Source organism: Choloepus didactylus, chromosome 2, assembly GCF_015220235.1.
Source record: "Choloepus didactylus isolate mChoDid1 chromosome 2, mChoDid1.pri, whole genome shotgun sequence".
In the NCBI taxonomy this organism is placed as follows: Eukaryota; Metazoa; Chordata; class Mammalia; order Pilosa; family Megalonychidae; genus Choloepus; species Choloepus didactylus.
The window spans coordinates 205,425,661-205,442,741 of NC_051308.1; the positions used below are offsets into that span (position 1 = coordinate 205,425,661).

The window sequence follows — 17,081 nt, forward strand, 5'->3', positions numbered from 1 at the left end:
GAAGATAATGTAGGGAAACATCTTCAAGGCCTTGAATTAGGAGGTTGCTTCTTAGACCTTACACCCAAAGTACAAGCAACAAAAGAAAAAATACATAAATGGGAACTCCTCAAAATCAAAAACTTCTGCGCCTCAAAGGACCTTGTCAAAAAGTGAAGAGGCAGCCAACTCAATGGAAAAAAATATTTGGAAACTATATATCTGTTAAGAGACTGATATCCTGCATATATAAAGAAATCCTACAACTCAATGATAATAGTACAAACAGCCCAGTTATAAAATGGGCAAAAGATATGAAAAGATATTTTTCCAAAGAAGAAATACAAATGAGTAAAAAACACATAAAAAATGTTCATCTACACTATTAGGGAAATGCCAATCAAACCTACAATGAGATATCATCTCACACCAATAAGAATGGCTGCCATTAAACAATCAGGAAACAATAAATACTGGAGAGGATGTGCAGAAATTGGAACTCTTATCCACTGCTGGTGAGAATGTATAATGGTACAGCCACTGTGAGTTTGGCGGTTCCTCAGAAGACTAAATATGGAGTTGCCCTACCACCTTGCAATCCCACTACTTGGTATATACCCAGAAGATCTGAAAGCAGTGACAGAAACAGACATTTGCATATTGATGTTCATAGCGGCATTGTTCACAGTTGCCAAAAGATGGAAACAATCCAAGTGTCCTTCAACAGATGAGTAGATAAGCAAAATGTGGTATATATGTACAATGGAATACTGTGCAACAGTAAGAAGGAATGAGGTCATGAAACATGTGACAACATGGATGAATCTTGAAGACATAATGCTGAGTGAAATAAGTCATACCCAAAAGGAGAGGTACTATATGTTATTACCAGTATGGTCTCCCTGAATAATGCAAATTTGGTGTCTTATAATGTAGAATATAGGTAACCTAGGGATAGACAGAAGCTAGAGAAGGGGGAATGGCTACCTAATATGTACAGATCTGTTAATGAGGTTGAACTTAAAGGCATGGGAATGGACTGGTGTGATGATAGTTCGTTAATGGAATTATAGGGATCAGTGCCACACTGAAGGCTAACAGTATTGAAAGGGGTTGTTTAAAGGTATGTATCCCACAGACTAGAACTACAAATATAAATAAGTGCTTGCATGATCTGTGTCTAAGGTATCAAATTGGTACAAAGAGTTAACAACAGAGTGGTGTCTGGGAAAAACTACCTACTGAATACTATGGACTATATTTAATAGGAATACCTTCTAGTACAACACTAATACTAGGGATAAATAATTAGGGGCTGATAAGAGGTTTGGGTGTTTTGGGTTATGATAATTTTTTAAAAGTGAGAGTGATGATGATTTTACAATTAAGTGAAGCTAATGTGAGACACTGATTGTTTATCTTGGTCAGAATATATGTTATGGGAAATTAGGAACCCCTTACCTTATAAGTCAAGCCCTCAATCTTGAGGCTTGCTTTTGTGAAATTTATGGCGGCAAAGGTGAGGTTAAGCCTACCTATAATTATGCCTAAGAGTCACCTCCAGAGAACCTCTTTTGTTGCTCAGATGTGGTCTTTTTCTCTCTAAGCCCAATTCTGCAAATAAATTCAATACCCTCTCCTCTAATGTGGAACATGACTCCCAGGGGAGTGAGTCTCCCCGGCAATGTGGGGCATGATTACCAGGAATGAGCCTCACCCTGGGATTGAGGGATTGAGAGTGCCTTCTTGATCAATATGGGGAAAAGAATAGTAACAAAATAAGGTTTCAGTGGCTAAGAGATTTCAAATAGAGTCGAGAAGCTGTCCTGGAGGTTACTTTTATCAAGCTTCAGCTAGATATTCCAAATGGCCACAGTATAACAAGCCCAAATCAAAAGTAGTCCCGAAAATACTAAAGAATACCTACGTCCCTATCTGAGACTCTATAAATGTCTCGCCCACTAAGTTTATATTTCAGATACTTAAAACCTCCAGAGTATTCCTATGCTAGATAAGTCCCCAAATCCACAAGAAACAGCTTCTTCAAGAACATCAAACAGATGCATCTCACTTCACCATAATGTTGACACCCCTTTTCAATAAGAACAAGTTAGTGTGGTCATGGCCCAGATATCCCTGATGATTGAGACAGTGATCAAACGAGAGGGAGGGGTAGCAACAAACAAGATAGGATTTAACAAAGGATTACGAATACTGAATCTTTACACATATATTTTTTTTAGTTTCTAGGGTATTGGAATAGCTAGAAGGAAATAACTGAAATGGTTGAACTGTAACCCATAGCACTCTTTGAAATTTTCTCTATAGCTGCCTGTTGAATCATACTTTGAAAGTTATCACCTCTATGTATATGTGTTATATTTCACAACAAGGAAATAACTGAGATGGCGGAACTATAACCCATAATATTCTTTGGAATTTGCTCTCTAACTATTTGTTAAGCTGTTCTTTGAAAGTTATCAATTTTCTGAATATATATTTCACAATAAAAAATGTAAAAAAAAAAAGAATGAGTATGAAATGAAGGCATTTTCAGACAAAAACAGAGAGTTTGCCACCAACAGGTTATCACTAATGAAATGATAAAGGCTGCATTTCAGACAGAAGGAAAATGGTAGGCAACGGCAATGGTATGAGAGCAAATACAACAAAATGTCTGTATAAAACAATGGGTGATTTAATACTAGAAAATCATATGATCTTATATAAAACAAAGAAAATGCATGCAATGAAATTCAGAGATCTGTTCATGAAAAAAATGAATATGAATTAGAAAAAAAGAAAGTAATTTCCTTAACCTGATAAAGGACATGGATAAATGCCTACAGCAAACATCCTTCTTAATAAGGAAACGGTAAAGGAATTCCCTTTAAGATCAAAAATGGATCTGTCTACCTCCATTTTCATTGCCCCTATTCCACACTGATCTGGAGGCGCTTACCAGTGCAATAACATAACAAAAAAGAAATAAGCCATCATTATTTGCAGATCATATGATAGTCTGTGTAGAAAACTGAAAAGAATCTAAGGATAAATCACTAGAACTAATAATAGTTTAGAAAACATGCTTGATATAAAAATCAAGAAATAAAAGTCAATTGTATTTTTGAATTCCACCAACAGTTAGATGATGTATTAAAAATAAAAAAAAAGTACCATTTACAATAGCAACAAAAATAATCAAGTATCTAACCATAAATCCAACAAAAGATGAATAAGGCCATTAATGGAAATATTATAAAACTTGATTGAATGACATTAAAGAAAAAATTTTACATGGAAAGATATGCCGTATTTTCCAACAGAATTCACATGGTATTCGACAAGCAAATTTTACAATCTATATAGAAAAGCAAAAGACCAAAACAAACAAACAAACAAACAAACAAACAAATAAAAAAACGGCCAAGATTTTTCTGAAGAACAAAATTGGGGAAGTTTCCCTAGCAGGCCTCAAGACTTACTCTGGAGTTAGAGTAATTAAGACAGTGCAGTATTAGTGCTGGGGACAGACAGCAGACCAATGGAAGAGAAGAGAAGAAACCCTAGAAGCAGGAACATGTAAATACAGAAAAGTGTTTTAAGATTAAATAGGCATTGCAGAATAGTGGGAAAGGATGGAGTATTTTAAAAAATTGTGCTTTGACAACTCATTATCTCCGTGGAGAAAAGTGAAATTGCATCACTACCTCACATCATACACAATAATCAATTCCTGGTGGATTAAAGTCTCAAAAGTGAAAGGCAAATGCATAAAACACTTAAGAGATAACATAGAAGAATATATTTTTAATTTTGGAATAGAGAATGATTCCTTAACAAAACTCAAAAAGGAAAAGGTTGATAAATTTGACTTCATTAAAACCAACAATTTCTGTTCATCAAAAGATTCCACAATAAGGGAGAAAATACAAGCCCCAAACTGGGAGAAATTATCCACAACACATAAAACTAACAAAGGATTAGTATACAGAATATATAAAGCACACCTAGAAATCAAAAAGATTACCCCAAACCCCCCCAAAATATAGAAACATGGGTAAAGGACTTCAACAGGGTGTTTCCCGTTAGACTAAACAGGAAAAGCCCATAAACATGTGAAAAGATACCCATCCTGACTAAGTAACCAGGAAATGCAAATTAAAATCACGAGATACAATTTCTCTACCATCAGATTAGCAAAAAATTAAGAACTTGGATGATACCAAGGTTTGGTGAGGCTGTGAATGGGAATTTTCATGGACTCCTGGTGGGAATGTAAATTGTACTACTACTTTGGCATGACTAGACACAGTGTAGTCCCGGCTGTGAGCCCTGGAGAATCTGCACAAGTGTATGAGTATACATGAATGCAATCATATTTATAGTGGCAAGGTGTATAATGGAAAAAAACTGTTATTTCCCAAGTGTCCATCAACACTTGAATGGATACATAAATCTGAGACATTATATTCACACAATGCAACACTATATGGAAATAAAAATGAACTCAGTTATGTGCATCAACATGCATAAACCTTAAAAACAGGATGTTGAACAAAAGAATCAAGTCACAAGACTACATTTACTATAATCCCCTTTATATAAAGTTGGAAACAGCAAAAACAAAACTATATCGTATATCAAATTATGTGGTGAAATAATATAGAGAAAAAATGGAATAGTACAAAACCTGGGATAAAGGGTGCCTATGTTGGGGGAAGGAATGAGGTCAAGGAGAGGCACTGGAACCAGTACTATTCTGACTGCTATCATGGGTGGTGAGTAGGCATAATCAATTTATTATGATCATTAAGATATTACATATATGTGTATTGTTCACTTTTTTATGCAAACATCACAATAAAATTTTAAAAATGCAACAGAGAGTGAAAAAAAGAATAAGTGATTAAGTTGTGGAAATCGTGAATGTCATCAACAGGACCAATGTGAAGAAAACAAATGTAATGTTATACAAATGGTTTTTTGTGATGTGGGTTAAAATTTCTAGTGTCTTCATTATATAAGAATTCAAAAGGTGCTGTATCTCAAACAACTTCGAGAGAAATGAAGGTGGTGTACTCTAGAAAACTGCAATAGCTCAAAAAGTGGCTCTGGTGATGACAATCACAAAGATATTGAAGATGAATTAAAAGAGTTCTTAAAAGTATTTTTTTCATGGAATTACAGTGAAAAATGCTTTTAAATTAATATTATTTTATGTGATTTAACAAATGTGATTGCTTAATCTATACATTAAATAATGCAGGTAGATACTTATTTCCTCCACATACATACATATATGTGTGTGTATATATATGCATATATATACACACACACACCAACCACCATATATATATATATTCAAATTGTCCAAAAAACTTTCTTTTCAATCTTCACGTTGGGATCATGGAGTCATATTCGGCACAAGGTTAACATATGTGTCAGGATGGAAATGAATTTTACCTGGAATGAATTTTTGCCATTTTTGGTCCATATTGTACTTCACACAATAATTTCCTGAAGGAAATATAATGATCTGCTCATCGAAGAAGAAGATATTGTTCGCCACGTGGGATCGAAGACCAAAAACATGCAGCGACTGAGCTACCACGGTAGACATGATCTCGGGCTAAACACTTCTGCTAAAGACCGAGCGTACCAAGTGAGAGCAGAGCGCATCGCTCGTCCCCGCCCCAAGACCCGCCCTCGCCCCGCCTTCAACAACCGCCCTCTGGCCCCGCCCCGCCCCCGGGATCCTCCTTCGACCCCGCCCTCTCCTCCTCCCTCACCCCCTCCCGCCCCCACCACGAGCTTGGCTCCTTCTCTGCTTTCCTTTGCTTCCTCGGGGCTTCCAGTTCATCCGGACGACCCCCAGGTACTGTTTCTCACCTTTCGCTTCTTCTCTCTGGGTCACCAGACCACGCACTAATCTAGGGGTACGACCCCTACGGATCCCAAGAGACCCGGACACTGCCAGACGCCGGAGCGGTTCCTATAGCAACGGCAAGCCGGAAGTGGGGCCCGCGGCCGGAAGCGGAAGTCCCGATTAAAAAGTTAGTTACAATTGTGCGTTCGCACGGGTGTTGTTTGTGCCCACGTGGAGCCGCAGCTGAGGGTGGGGGCTGAAGGTAGACAGCAGCGGCAGTAGCCACCCTTATCTAGCTGTGCGGGTCTCCGGCTACTCCGCTTCTTCCTGTAGGTGTCTGGGCGTGCGTGCTGCAGGATGGACACTCCCCCTGTCTCGGGTTCCGATTCGGATTCTGATGATTCTCTTGTCACCGATAGGGAGGTAGGTATCAGGCGAGCTCGCGGCTCTGGGCGTGGGATGTGAGCCCTTACTCCACTGGTACCGACCTCCGATTGTGTCCTGCAGTTGCAGGATGCGTTTTCCCGAGGGCTCCTGAAGCCAGGCCTCAATGTCGTGCTAGACGGACCGAAGAGGGCTGTGAACGACGTGGTGAGCTGGGGCGCCGGGTCGGGAGGTACTCGGAGATGGGAAATGGGATGCCCACTAGGCACTGCTGTGCTCGGGAGACTGAGTTCTTGCACCAGGTAAAGATGCAACTTGCGTATTGTCACGAGGGTAAATTACCTGTCGTGGTATTGAAGTCCATTGGTTTAACTAATGGGCTTGGAAGAGACGGACTCAGGGTTCCTTTCTTATGAGCCCGTGTCTGGATTTCCTAGACTGGCCTGAAGCAGTGTTTGGCCGAATTCAAGAGGGATCTGGAATGGGTTGAAAGACTTGACGTGACCCTCGGTCCGGTGCCGGAAATCAGTGGACCTCAGCCAACACCGCAGAACAAGGATCCGAAAGCTGTTGACCCAGAAGATGACTTCCAGCGGGAGATGAATTTGTATGTTTGTTTCAAATGTGGGAGAAGTTGGGGAACCCTGTGCTAGAGACGTGGGGGCGGGAAGGGGGGGAAGGAGGGGATAGAAAATAGTGAGCCTGTTCTCTTCAGAGGCACCGTGAAGTCATCATAAGCCTGGGAGCAGGGAGGAGCTTCTTTTGACAAAGAAGAGTTAGGAGAGTTTCCCTGGGTAGAGAGAAGAGTCCCTTGGTCTGTCTACCAGTCACAGTTCCAAGTCCAATTTATGGGCTATTTTGAAACATTCCATTTTAACATTTGTGCATTCAGTTATTAGAACAAAATTTTGATTAAAGAAGGTTCTTATGTGGACTTTCTTTAGTAACCGCATAAGAATTTATAATTGGCATTAGTTTTTGTGTTAATGGATACTTTCAGAGTGGTCATGCTCTTAAACTACCGATTTATTTTTAGCTACATTCCACCCTTTTAAAAAGTGGTATACAACAAATTCTCCTAGATTCCCAATTAATGATGTTTTATTACAGTTTTTGTTTGTTCTTGCTGGTGGATGTCAGATATCAAGGGTCTCTTTGAATAAGAGGCAGTGAGTGGTGGTGAGAAGAGTCTCTCTCCCTCAAAGCATTCCACACCTTGTCCTTCATTCTCAGCTACCGCCAGGCCCAGGCTGCAGTGCTTGCAGTGTTACCCCGTCTTCATCAGCTCAAAGTCCCTACCAAGCGACCCACTGATTATTTTGCAGAGATGGCCAAGTCTGATCAGCAGATGCAGAAGGTAAGAAACAGGGAAGTTTTCCTCGATAAAGCCAGGGTTTTTGTATTTAGTATATTCAGCTGGTTTATCTCCTATAATATTTTAAAAAGATAAACATAAGTGCAATAATGGGAAACTGGTTGTGAGAGGACAGTTATTATCTCTTCCAGAGATTATCCACTTCAGACTCCTGCCAGTCACCACCAATTATCCGAATATAGGGATGACTTTTTCCTAATTTAAGCAATTAAGGGATGGGGGTGGGGGAGTACTATAAGATGTGTGGGGGTTGCTTTTAGTGGGCATGGTCTTGGCATGGTGTGTAGAAAAGACAATAAATAGTTCTTGTCCTACCATTTGCAGTGAGTGGTGCTATAACTTGTAGACAAGTTACTTGTTTCTGGGCTTCCATTTCCTCTTCTGTGAAATGAGGGATTAATCTCTAGAAGTCTATATGATTCAGATATCATAATTTAGAATAGAGTAGAACTTGGTCCCCATTTAACTTTGGGAGGAACAAAAATTGCCATCATCTAATCCAAGATTTATTTAAATAGGTTCCTTGGGTTTCAAGCTGATTTTAGGGAGCACTTGTCTCAGTGTTACCCAGAGAAACTGATCTAGAGATAAACCCAGACACATCTCTACATTCACGTTGACAAATTCTCCTCCCTTTAACTGATATCTGTTTGAGTTTTTACTGTGTATTTGGTGTATTGAGGTTGCATGCTGGTTTAATCTTAGTTTCTAGATGGTAGAGGTGGGGAGAAGTTAGTTTCTTTCATGGACTGCAAGGAGGCAGATTTTTATAATGAAGCAACAATCAGACTGGGAGTGGGAAGGACACTTTCAAATGCTAACTCCACTACTGACACTTTTGGTACCTTGGACAAAGTAATCAGCCTTTGGGCCTTACCATCCTCATGTGTGAAGCATGCAGGTTGGAATAGTTGATTTATAAAATAGGTGATTTCCTTGAGCACCACAGTTTGCAGAGCTGGGAATATCTGTTCCCTGCTCTGGTTATACCCTAAGTATTGGTCATCCCAGATTCAAATAACATAAGTTGATAACATTTTGTGTTTTAGATTCGACAGAAGCTGCAGACTAAACAGGCTGCCATGGAGAAGTCTGAAAAGGCGAAGCAACTGCGAGCACTTAGGAAATATGGAAAGAAGGTGAGAAAGAAAATGTGTCGGGAGCAGGATGTGGCTGAGTGCGTTTGTCAAATCAGATTGCCATGGTCCGATTTGATTCCATCCCTGTGTGTATTAGATTGTGCTTTATCATCTCATAGTGGAGTATGTGTGCTAATATCCACCAGTACCATCTTACCTTGACACCCATGTGTTATCAGGAGTAGTGTGGCAACTGCAGGCAGGTCAGTCACCTCTCATGGCTTTGGTTTTCACATGCATACAGTGAAGAGTTAGGTTTTGATGGGTGGTTCTCAAACCTAACTGCACAGCAAAATCACCTGGGGAAATTTTTCAAAACAGGTATCTAAGCTTCAGAATTGCTGGGAATCTGTATGTTCGTCCCATCCCACCCACCAATAAGAAAGCTTCCCAGGTGGTTCTGATATGCACCTTGTCTTGGGAATCACTGGCCTAGATGATTGTAATGTCCTTCTAAGGAATTATATTGTTGGGTTGTCATTCAGTCTGAGAGAAGAAAATAGCACCTATGTGTTTGAGCTGTGAATGTTTGAGTTTTAATGTAACAGCAGTTCAGGCATACCATAAAACTTCTCTTCGTTTCCTTTTTTATTTCATGACCATCTTAAAAAAGAGGATGACAGGAATTAAAATTAGGGTTGTGGGAAGAAATGAGTGTAAGGAGGAACCCCATGATCTACATTTTGGATATAAACATTTGTGATCCAGGTTGTGGAGCTGTTGTCCACATTTGGAGTCATTTCACTGATTTAAGCTTGGTGCAGTAGATGAATGTCCTGTCCTCTGCATAGGTCAGCTTGGGATTTATTGTTTCTCTGTTCTGATGTGGGTCTCTCAGGGAAGCTGAGATCACCTCAAAGACATAGGCACTTAGGTTACCATAACCAAATTTAGCAAAAGCAAAGAAAAACCCAGTCTGACCTTTTAGTTCACTGTTCCTAATTTGAGGAAACTGTAGAGCAGTGTGGTTCTCAACTTGGGGTGATTTTGTCCCCCAAAGGACCTTTAGCAACCTCTAGAGACCTTTTTGGTTGTCACACCTTGAGGATGTGAGTAGAGGCATCTAGTGGGTAGAGGGCAGGTATGCTGCTAAACGTCCTACAATGCACAGGACAGTCTCCAAAACAAAGAATTATGCTGTCCAAAATGTCAGTAATGCTAAGATTAAGAAACCTTGCCTTAGAATATAAACTTCTTTTTTCCTTAAACATTTTCTTTTTTGTTTTTCAGAGACATTGTTTTTTCTCTTATCTTTTGTTACTTTCAAAGCTAGTAACAGTAGGGTAGATATTTAATCTGCCCAAATATAATTAATGGGGAAATTGGATGTGGACCAAAACAAGGTTTGCTATAATTTGGTAGTCAGGATTGTACAATGGGGAAAGAGCGCAGGTTTTGGAGTCAGACTGTCTAGGTGTGAATCTCAGCTCCGCACTAGTAGCTTTGTGACTTCATGTTATGGATTGAATTGTTTAGCCCGCAAAGACATATTCAAGTCCTAACCCTTGGTCCTGTGGATGTGAACTCATTTGTAAATAGGATCTATGAAGAAGTTATTAGTTAAGGCTAAATGGAATTAGGGTGGGCCTTAATCCAATATGCTTGGATTCCTTACAAACAGAGGAAATTTGGACATAATAATAGGAGACAGATGGGGTGACAGATAGCCATGTGATAGAGGTGGAGATTAAGTTATGGATTGCCAGGAAGCCACTACCAGAATGCCGTAGACTTGGGAGAAAGCATGATCCTACTGACTCCAGAACTATGAGGGAAGAAATTCCTGTTGCTTAAGCCAGCTGGTCTGTGGTACTTTGTTACAGCAGCCCTGGCAAACTAAGACATGTGGCAAGTTATTTAACCCTCTGTGCTTTAGTTTAGGGGATAATAAGTATTTCCATTCCACTGGATTGTTGTGCAGATGAACTGAGAATATACTCAGAAGCCTTGGCATAGTTTTTGGTACACAGTAAATGTTAATTGGTAGTGGTATTAATCATGATGTTACTATTGAGAATGTTGGTCCTTAGAGTGATGATTTGGAATGGGTTTAATGGTCCTTGTGTCTCTATCACAGGTGCAAACAGAGGTTCTTCAGAAGAGGCAGCGGGAGAAAGCACATATGATGACCGCCATTAAGAAATACCAGAAAGGCTAGTACATCTCTCTCTAAGGGGAACAGGGGTACCTTAGAATTAATCCCAACACATTGTGCTTCTTGATTGATTTGGAGCTGTTGAACCTAAGACTTGGGAATGGTGTGGGAGCACAGTGTATCTCTCAGTCAGTTTTTGAAAGTAACAGCCTTATTTTGAGGTTTAAACTTTTCTTCTTAAAATGTGATGGTATTGATCAAAGCCCTTGTTCATTCACAGGCTTCTCTGATAAACTGGACTTCCTTGAGGGAGATCAGAAATCTGTTGCACGAGGCAAGAAGGAAGGAGCCAAGGGCCAGCAAATAAAGAAGGGGTGAGAAGTTATTTGTTTTTTTTTTTTTTTTGTATCATGGTATGTAATGGGCTATTTTTCATGAGTATGGCAGAGTACCTCCACCAAGAGTGGCCTCAGATTGAGAGAGTGCACCTGGTGTCTGCAGCTAAGACTTATACTGCTATGTGATTAGTCCTTTTAGCCATATCAGTCTTTGAATATTAAAATAAGGTGATTTAAGCATATGGTACATTGTAAGTCAGTGCCTAGTAAAATTTGATTTCCCATAACACAGATGATGGTACAGACCTAGAGTCAAAGAACCTAGGTTCAAATCCTGACTCATTCAGAAGGTAACTTTGAGCAAGTTACTTTACCTTTCTAAATGTTAATTTTCTCATGTATTAAAATGAAGAAAAAAAATAGCATGTGCTTCATGATATTATGAAAATTAAAAGGGATAACATTGAGTATTATCATTTTTAGTCCAACTTTATACACACTTGGATGCCAGGCCTGGGGGAAATGATAATTCCCATATAATAATAAAAGTGCTAGGACAGAGGCAGTTAGGGGGTGTTGTGTAAGCACATAGAAACACCTGACCCAGTTTGGGGACCAGAGTTTGGGGATGGCTTCCTGGAGGAGGGGTCCCACCTGAGCTGAGTCTGAAAGATGAGTAAGAGTTAACCAGAAGAAGAAGAGAGAAGATGATTTTGGGAAGAAGGAAGAATGTGAATGAGAAAACAGAGATGTGAACAGCCTAGGTTTGTGCATGAGGATAAAATGTGAGGCAAGGAGTGGTGAGATGTGGCTAGAGAGGGGGCCTTGAGCCAAGTCACAGAGATGTTTGTTTGCCATGTTGAGGAATGTGGACTTCAGCCAGCAGGTGATGGGAAGACACTGATGGGTTTTACTTGAAACAATGAGCAATCATATTCATGTTTTAAAAAGATTAGACTGGTTCTTATATAAATGATGGATTTGAGGAAGAGAGGGAAATTGATCAGGGGACTATTACAAAAGTCCAAATGAGCAATGATAATGACATGAAAAGTGGTACTGGGAACAGAGAAGACAATGGATTGATCAGTAGTAATTGATCAATCAGTGTCAGATTCGGTCATATATACAGGAGGTGAACCCAGTCTAGGAAGGGATTTTGAATATGCTGATTTTGAGATTCCTGTGGGATGACCAGTTTTAAAATTTGTTACATTTGCATGTTAACTCCACGTATATATCCTTCAGAAGAACAGAAACAACTGAGGGTGATTTAGTAAGATTTAGTTAAAATAGAAAGCTTTCCAAGGACAAGCAGTGAGCCATATGATATATGTGGATCCTTTCCTGTTTCTGGTGGTTAAAACCGTGAATAGATGAGCTTGCCTGGGTAGTTTGTAGGTAAGAATGCAGGGCCAAGAATGAGACTCTAGGCAATACTCACCATACTGAAGGGGCTTTGCTTACAGAAAGGAAACTGGGGGTGTTGTTGGACCATAAGATGCATTAAGATTTGAAGTGCTGTGGGTAACCTGTAGGACTACTTTTTTCCAGGCCCAGTGCCAAACGACGCTATAAAAACCAGAAGTTTGGTTTTGGTGGAAAGAAGAAAGGCTCTAAGTGGAACACTCGTGAGAGCTATGATGATGTATCCAGCTTCCGGGCCAAGACAGCTCATGGCAAGGGCCTCAAGAGGCCTGGAAAGAAGGGATCAAATGTAAGTGAGCTTGGGGCCCAGGTGAGGGGCAAGGAGCAGCCTCTCCCACCCCACACCCACCCAGTCCCTTTTCCCTGTGCATTCTGAGCCTGGGGCAGGAAACCAAGCTGCTGTGTGACCAGATTGGTATTTCTTTTTCTGTAGAAAAGACCTGGGAAGCGAACAAGAGAGAAAATGAAGAATAGAACACGTTAAGCAGCATCTTTGTATGCAAAGAACCAAGAAAAAAGGGATGAAGACCTGGAATTTTGTTGTACAACTGGATTCCTTCTGTTGGTTTCTTTTTGTAAAAAATTCTTTAAAGAAAAATTATGAAGAAACACAAATCCTTGGTTTAAAACTCAATTATGAATAAAAGGATTAGAAGTTACTTTTCATACTAAATAATATTGTTAATTTATTAATCATAATTTAGACTCTGAATCCCAATTGCCTTCCTTTTATGATAGATGAGGATTTAACTTATACACCCCTCATCTTCTTCTTCCGCATCCTTCCGAATAGTTATATCACAAATTAGATAAGTCAGTAACCAGTGTTTATATGATATATTTGAGTGTTTAAATATCAATCTCTCTAAAGCTAATTGTACTGTAATGAAATTTCCTTTGTGGTACAGCTTTTGGTTTTCCCTTGAGTTAATAATCACCTTATGATTTTCTACTTGCTTCATTTTCCTTTTATATCCATTTTTTCCCCCAGATGCTTCATCATTTTATCCATCTTATAATCTTCTTGCTAAAACCTAGTTCTGCCATACGACTGTCTTTTCTGGACCTAGGTTGAATCTACTTTTTCTTAGATCTCTTATTTTCCTCTGACTTAGCTTATTTTATCTTCTTTTACTGGACAGCATTTTCCAGTATCTTCCTAAGAAAGGGAGCATGGGGGGCAAATTTTTTATCTCCTTGCATTTCTGAAATTGACTTTATTCTTTTCTCACTCCTGATTATTAATTTCGCTGGTATAATTTTCCCTTGAAATGTTGAAGGCACCCCTTTGTCTTCTTGCCTCCTATGTTGCCATTGAGAAGTCACTGCCATTTTAATTCTCATTCACTTTCTTTAGAAGCTTTTCTTCTTCCTGGAGATCTGAAATACCATGATGCCATACCTTGGTGTGGGCCTGTTTTCATTCTTTGTTTGGGGTATTTGGAAGGATTTGAGATGTACAATTATGGGAAATTTTGATAACCTCCCCTCATTTTCTTTGTTCTAATTCCAAACTTTCTGTTAGTCAAATGTCGGACTTCTACTGATCTTCTAAGTTTATATTTGTATTTTAGTTCTCCTTTGAAGGAAATATTTGATTCTTTTTTCTAATCATTTGATTGAATATTTGAGCTTTCATTTGCATTTTTTCCCTGGAGTTATTTTCTAATTGCTCTTTTTCCATATCATTTTATTCTTATTCTATTGACACAGTGTCTTCTTATATCTCTTGGGATATGAATTACAGTTTTGATTTTTCTTTTAAAAGTTGTCTTCTGTTGCCTTCATTCTGTTACCTCCAGTACCCCCATCCTCTCCACCCTGTGCATTTTGGTCTCCCTTTTTATGATGAGCAGTGGTGGAGAGGTAAAGAACATGGATTCTGGGGTCATACTGCTGGGTTTGAGTCCTGGCTTTGCTGCTTATTTGCCATTTGGCCCTGGACAAGTTAATTTTTCTGAGCTTTGTCACCTCTACAATAGACAGAACAAAAGCATTGACCTCATGAAGGCCCATCAGCCTTAAGTGAGCTAACATTGGCTTTCACATAGTAAGAGTATCTATGTGTTTAGGATTATTTTGCTGGGATGGCTTTCCTTAATGTCTGACCCTTGGCTCTCTGTCCATATTTGAGAGGAAAATGCTGACAGGAAGCTGCACAGTGGTACGTGGGCAGGCCTCCTTAGGTGCTGGACTTTACTCAGTGTTGACTAGGTGGGAAGCTAGTCTGTCTGCCCTCCCTCCCTCCTTTCCACTTTAGAGACCATACTTTATTTTTAAGGAGGCTAGAAATATCTGAGAACTATATATTATTAAGCAGGATAAGTAATTTATTTTCATATTGTTTCCTTTCTCATAGCATCATTGGTATATAAAAAGAACATTGCTGGGTCACATATAATACCGAGTTTCTAGAACAAAAAAATTAATTTAGTTTTCATACTTAATTTAAACTAAAAATTCTGAGCACACAGGCCATGTTTTCAGAAGACCAAAATATTTTCTCTTGACCTATTCTTGACAATCTGCAACATTAGTGAATGGGGGTAATGTGTAGTAATTCAAATAGGGAGACTCAGAAGCAGTTAGCGACTTGGAATTATGCATGGAACATATTGAGGACTTTTAAGAAAGGAGAACACAGGTTAACAGTAATTCACACTGGTAAGACTAAATTATTAATGCTAAATATTTTTAAAGCATTTAAAAAGCATGTTTGTTCCTTTTTTTTTTTTTTTTTTTTTTTGGTAGAGCAAAAGTTTAAATAGAATAATTTTCTTTAATTTCAGTGATAAACTCCATAGAACTCATTTACATCACTGCCTCTACCATTTCAGCCCTCTAAATAGGATATGATCAGGATGCAGGCAGGATTATCCCTTGAAATTGCTTTAAATTATGATACCATACATTGAAAGATGGGCAGGAACCTAGCAGTTCCCAATGCAGAGCACAGGCAGTCCTTGCTCTACACAATTCCAGTGTATGTGAATTTTAGTTATGGCTTAGTTAAAAAATAGCAGTTTCACAAGAACATTGTATTTCGGTTACCACAGTATGTTAACTTTGATTGCATAAAGTAGAAACTTTTCTGTTGCTTCTCAGTCCACTAATCACTATGTAAATAACAGATGTGCCTCATATCACAATTGTGAACTATTGTGTCATTTCTTTCAAAGACTGTCAGTAAATGGTCACTGCACATACCTATTCATAATGTTCAGACAGCAAAGTGTGTAGTTGTATTGTCTCCTTGTGTCCCAGCAAAAGACCCACATAACATTTTACAAAAGTAGATAATCAAAAGGGAATTGGCTGACAAAAGTGAAAGTGCAGCAAAGAAAGGAAAAGATAATGCTGGAAGTGAAATTGAATCAAACATAGAAGAAATAGCTGATTGCAGGAATGTTGATACTGCTGCTGTTCTAGAGACTATATTCAGCCAAGGAACTTAGTGAACGTGAACTATGTAAGTTTACACAAATGAGGAAAGTCCTTGTAATGAAAGGATGAAGACATCCCCAGAGGAAGTGACACTGCAAAAAGATTCACATTAAAGAAACTTTTGGAGATATTTCATGACATTGAAAGCACAAATGATAAAATGTTGGAAGTGAATCCAAACTCAGAAAGGAGTAAGACAATTCACTAACACATAGAAAAAGTGTTTGTTCCATATGTTAAACAACAAGAAAAAGGCAGTAAGCACCATTCAAATTACTCTTGGTAAATTTTATACAAAGAAATAAAGCACTTTGATTCTCAATGTTTCTGTTTTACTTTTTCCATTTTCCTATACATTTATAACCAACAGAATTTTTGCTGTTTTGACAAAGATTTTTAGAGGTCACAGAACTATCATAATTTTTCCCTATGATTATTAAGATGACTTTGCAGGGTTTCAGCTTGCACAGTCATTTTTATGGGCCCGCACTATCATGCAAAGCTGGGACTGCCTATATGTCATTTAGATATCTAGAGTTGGGTGGACAAGGTCCAGCTTTCTTTTTTTTTGGTGGAATTAGGAAGGACGTAAAACCAGAAGAGGAAATGTTGCTCTGTTTAAAGGAATAGACCTGCAATTTTTCAGAGCGAACAATCTGATGATGAAAAAGAATCATGAATACAATCTATTTTGTAATATACACTAGCTTATAAAATTAGATTCACCTCTGTGCAAATCAACTAATCCATTCTTTATGCTCTCTTGCCCAAAGTATTAATATTCATGATGATCAATTCAAGTGTCATCATATTAAATTTTCCAAATTGAAGATTGAATGCAAACACATTCTTCCATAATCTTGGTATGTCTAAGTGGAAGTCACGTACATGTGAACTAACTCTCCTGGCCACATCAGAATTAACCCCAGATTCGATATGCTCAGACAATTTTGCTGTGGATGATGGTAGCTATGGTGTTGCCAGGGAGAAAAGGCTATTTTTAGCCCAACAAAGACTGAGAAAAGGACAT

The 17,081-nt window shown here is 38.8% G+C and overlaps 2 protein-coding genes across 8 annotated transcripts in view; one reads left to right on the plus strand and one right to left on the minus strand.

Annotated features, from left to right (window-relative positions):
* The window catches only part of CFAP57 (cilia and flagella associated protein 57), a 142,213-nt gene extending 136,262 nt beyond the window's left edge, over positions 1-5,951 (minus strand). For 6 of the 7 annotated variants that reach the window (XR_005215401.1, XM_037827495.1, XM_037827494.1 and 3 more), the window contains exons 1-2: positions 5,872-5,951; positions 5,446-5,621 (exon numbers count right to left, since the gene is read on the minus strand). Coding sequence is in view for 6 of the 7 variants with exons in the window: in XM_037827495.1 (XP_037683423.1) it covers positions 5,446-5,602 (157 nt within the window). In the remaining variant the exon portion in view is untranslated. Of the gene's footprint in view, positions 1-5,445; positions 5,625-5,871 lie in introns of all 7 variants that reach the window. The other variant, XM_037827492.1, reaches the window with a different exon arrangement.
* On the plus strand, positions 5,889-16,373 carry EBNA1BP2 (EBNA1 binding protein 2). Its single transcript, XM_037827497.1, has 10 exons — positions 5,889-6,035; positions 6,182-6,271; positions 6,356-6,439; positions 6,670-6,839; positions 7,466-7,589; positions 8,657-8,746; positions 10,824-10,899; positions 11,122-11,215; positions 12,734-12,896; positions 13,041-16,373. The coding sequence occupies exons 2-10, from the start codon at positions 6,206-6,208 to the stop codon at positions 13,089-13,091; spliced, it is 918 nt and encodes a 305-aa protein (XP_037683425.1). The 5' UTR covers positions 5,889-6,035; positions 6,182-6,205; the 3' UTR covers positions 13,092-16,373.
* Positions 16,374-17,081: the final 708 nt, after the last annotated feature.

Excerpts from the sequence above, each read along its gene's own strand:
- EBNA1BP2 (XM_037827497.1), top strand. The coding sequence starts at position 6,206 with ATGGACACTCCCCCTGTCTCGGGTTCCGATTCGGATTCTGATGATTCT. Across the intron at positions 7,590-8,656 it reads CTGATCAGCAGATGCAGAAG|ATTCGACAGAAGCTGCAGAC; the intron begins GTAAGAAACAGG and ends TTTGTGTTTTAG. Across the intron at positions 11,216-12,733 it reads GGCCAGCAAATAAAGAAGGG|GCCCAGTGCCAAACGACGCT; the intron begins GTGAGAAGTTAT and ends ACTTTTTTCCAG.